The sequence below is a fragment of the Myotis davidii genome, unplaced genomic scaffold (assembly GCF_000327345.1).
Source record: "Myotis davidii unplaced genomic scaffold, ASM32734v1 scaffold37, whole genome shotgun sequence".
Classification (NCBI taxonomy): domain Eukaryota; kingdom Metazoa; phylum Chordata; class Mammalia; order Chiroptera; family Vespertilionidae; genus Myotis; species Myotis davidii.
Window position 1 is genome coordinate 2,245,891 of NW_006289395.1, and position 3,162 is coordinate 2,249,052.

The following is a 3,162-nucleotide window of genomic DNA, read 5'->3' on the forward strand; positions in this document are numbered from 1 at the left end:
TCTGTGCTCTCTGAAGTGCAGTGGTTAGGACTTTTGAGCGTTATTCTTGCTGCAGCGACAGTGGGTCCCAGGTCACTCGATTCTTGCCTTGGCTGAGTGGTGTGGGTTTGGGTGAGGGTGAGATGTCCTGATAAACAGCTGTTTCCCTAGTAAACAGCTTGGTGCTGGGCTCCCTGTTGCTCCCCCGGGTTAGGTCAGGTTCCCTGGGCCCAGGGCTGGGCTGTGTGCTGTGCCCAGCCCATGTCATCTGCTCAGTGCCTCTCACTTTTTTCTTGCCTTGGACCCGAGAAATGAGGGGTTTCAAACCTAGAATCGCTGTGGTCGGCAGCATGCTCTGGCTCGGCATTTATTTAAGGTCACACACGCCCAGTTTCTCAAGTTACTTCTACACTTGGACTTAATTTTTTCTGCTTTGCATGTCTTTCCAGAGGGGGATCCATACCATACAATAAAAACAACAACACTGATGGGAGTCACGACAGCGACTAGGCCATGGACCTCAGAAAATGCCATTTGCCCCTGAGGTGTATTCGCTTGGGCACTGGATGTGTACAATGTGTGACTGTGACTTAATGAGACTTAAAAAAACAGAGAGACTACTAACACACGCACGCATCTCCCAGCAGTGGAGAGAACAGTAGCTCTATCTAGGAAGATAGAAAACCAGGAAGGGCACGGAGGAATCAAGCAGCCTCCTGACCGATAGCACCTAACGCACATTTGCAGAACGCTCTACCCAAAGCAGCAGGATGTGCATTCACTTCCAGGGGCCGTTCACCGACTCAGTTCACTTCCTGGGCCATAAAACACACTCAACAAATTCACAAGAATTGAAATCACACACAGTATGTTCTCTGATCCTATTGGAATCTAGTTAGAAATCAATGAAACGAGTACATAACGACATACTTACCCTAAGGAGCGCCTTCTCTCATCAGATGGCCACTTTTAGAGGACGGTCCTTACATACAGGTTTGGGGGGTACTTACTACACACCCAGCTTTGAGCTAGGTGGTGGGGACACCGCAGGTGACCAAAACAGTCTCCAGCTCAGGGGGCTCATGTCTAGAGACCAACTGAGAAACGCATGGATCCGGCACAGTGTGGGAAGGGCACCAACGGGTGTGTTTCTATGAGGAGCTCGGGAGCCCAGCGGTCAGTTCCTCGGGGAAACCAAGGCGTCAGGGAAGACTTGGCGATGAAGGGGCCGCATGTGCAGCTGGGCTGATGCTAGCGGGCCTGTTCTACTTGAAGAACAAGGGTTCCCCAAAGACTTTGACTCTGAGTGTCTGTGAGTGGGTGTCTCTACTCCAATTTCCCAGGACAACTGCTGCTTCCTGTTGTCTTGAGCCTGGTCTGGTTGACAAATGTGTGTGTGTCCTGCTTTGTCCATGTAGAGCAGCGGTTCTCAACCTGTGGGTCGCGACCCCTTTGGGGGCCGAATGACCCTTTCACAGGGGTTGCCTAAGACCATCAGAAAACACGTATATGATTACATATTGTTTTTGTGATTAATCACTGTGCTTTAATTATGTTCAATTTTGTAACAATGAAATTGGGGGTCACCACAACATGAGGAACTGTATTAAAGGGTCGCGGCATTAGGAAGGTTGAGAACCACTGCTGTGGAGTCTATAGTGTAGACAATGGCGTTCGTGCCCCCTCCCTCTTGAGTCCTGAGTGTAAAGATGCAGGCTATATCCTCTTTGGGAATTGCTTTTGGGACCCACATAGGGGCCACACAAAGAACCTAGTTTATCCACCTTACACTTTAAAAAAAATTACATGGTGAACCCAAGTTGATCATCCACTAAAATGGAGCCCATTGTCAAGGCAGGCAGATTGGCTCCCATTGGGGCGCCCAAGAAAATGAGGCCCTGAGAGAATTCCCAGCAGGAGGACGAGGCATCCAGCCCCCGCAGGGGGAGTCTTTGAAAGGGGCAGTACATCTCAGCCCTCAGGATGCAGTGGACTCGATGGACAATTGCTAAGTGACCTAATGAATGTTTGGCAGGTGTGTTCTTCATTTGGTTAAAAATAACAAAACAACAGCAAAAATGACACCCAGACCATGTAACGTGCGGGGCTGCACTACCATGGTTAGAAAGGATAGAGCCAAATCTTACAAGCCTGAGGACATCACGCCACAGATGGCGCCGTGGAAGGGCCCTCTGAGACCATCTAATTCAGGGCCTGCAAACGTAAATGCCTCTAAGGCAGCCGTGGGCAAACGACAGTCCGCAGGCCGGATTCGGCCCGTTTGAAATGAATAAAACTAAAAAAAAAACAACAAAAAAAAAAACAGACCGTACCCTTTTATGTAATGATGTTTACTTTGAATTTATATTAGTTCACACAAACACTCCATCCATGCTTTTGTTCCGGCACTCCGGTCCAGTTTAAGAACCCATTCACTGCTCACACTTGAGCGGTACTCACCACAGCTCCAGCCACTGCTCTAAGAGCTTTCTGTCTATTAATTCATTAGTCCCTCACCACAATATTGTGAGGTGGAGATTACTGGTAACCCCACTTACAGATGAGAAATCTAAGGCAGAGAAGTGACACCACCAGAGAAATGAAAATGGTAGAGCCGGGAACTGAACTGAGCTCCCAAGTGTAGGCGTATAACCAACACACTGCCCCAGCTAAGGGCTTCCCATTTCAAAATTTCTGGAGACTCTGTGAGAGCAAAAGAAGCCACACCTGTAGCCACTTAGGCTGTGAGTTTGCAGAAATCTCAGTGCCCTCATTTCTCAGGCGAGGGAGCTGCAGCCTCCAAAGGAGAAGGTTTGCACCATGTGTGGCCTGCTGGTTAATGACAGACGCTTGGAGAGAGCGCGGCCTTGACCCCCGCCCGCCTCGCAGGCTGGCCCGCACCCCACCCTGCGGCTGCCTATCCCTCGGGGCAGGAGTGGGACCGAGTGGGAGTGAAAGCCGCTTACCCTTGCCCAGGCCTGAGATGGCGTCGGTGATCACCACCACTTTGTTCTGCACAACCGACTTTGACCACAGCCTGGACACCTCTTGGTAGATGAACAGAAGGCCGCTGATTCCCAGGAGCAGCAGAGGCAGGGCGAGCACTGCTGTGACCCCCATCTTGTTCTGGGGGATGTGGCAAAAAGGCACTGGCTTTGCAAAGGGTTTCTGACCAAGACACAG

At 50.4% G+C, this 3,162-nt stretch overlaps 1 protein-coding gene across 1 annotated transcript in view; it reads right to left on the reverse strand.

Moving 5' to 3' along the window:
• DHRS7C (dehydrogenase/reductase (SDR family) member 7C) overlaps positions 1-3,162 on the reverse strand; it is a 22,370-nt gene that overhangs the window by 18,952 nt on the left and 256 nt on the right. Inside the window, exon 2 of the mRNA XM_006761681.2 lies at positions 2,946-3,105. Coding sequence (XP_006761744.1) covers positions 2,946-3,099 — 154 coding nt within the window. The 5' untranslated portion in view covers positions 3,100-3,105. The remainder of the gene's footprint in view (positions 1-2,945; positions 3,106-3,162) is intronic.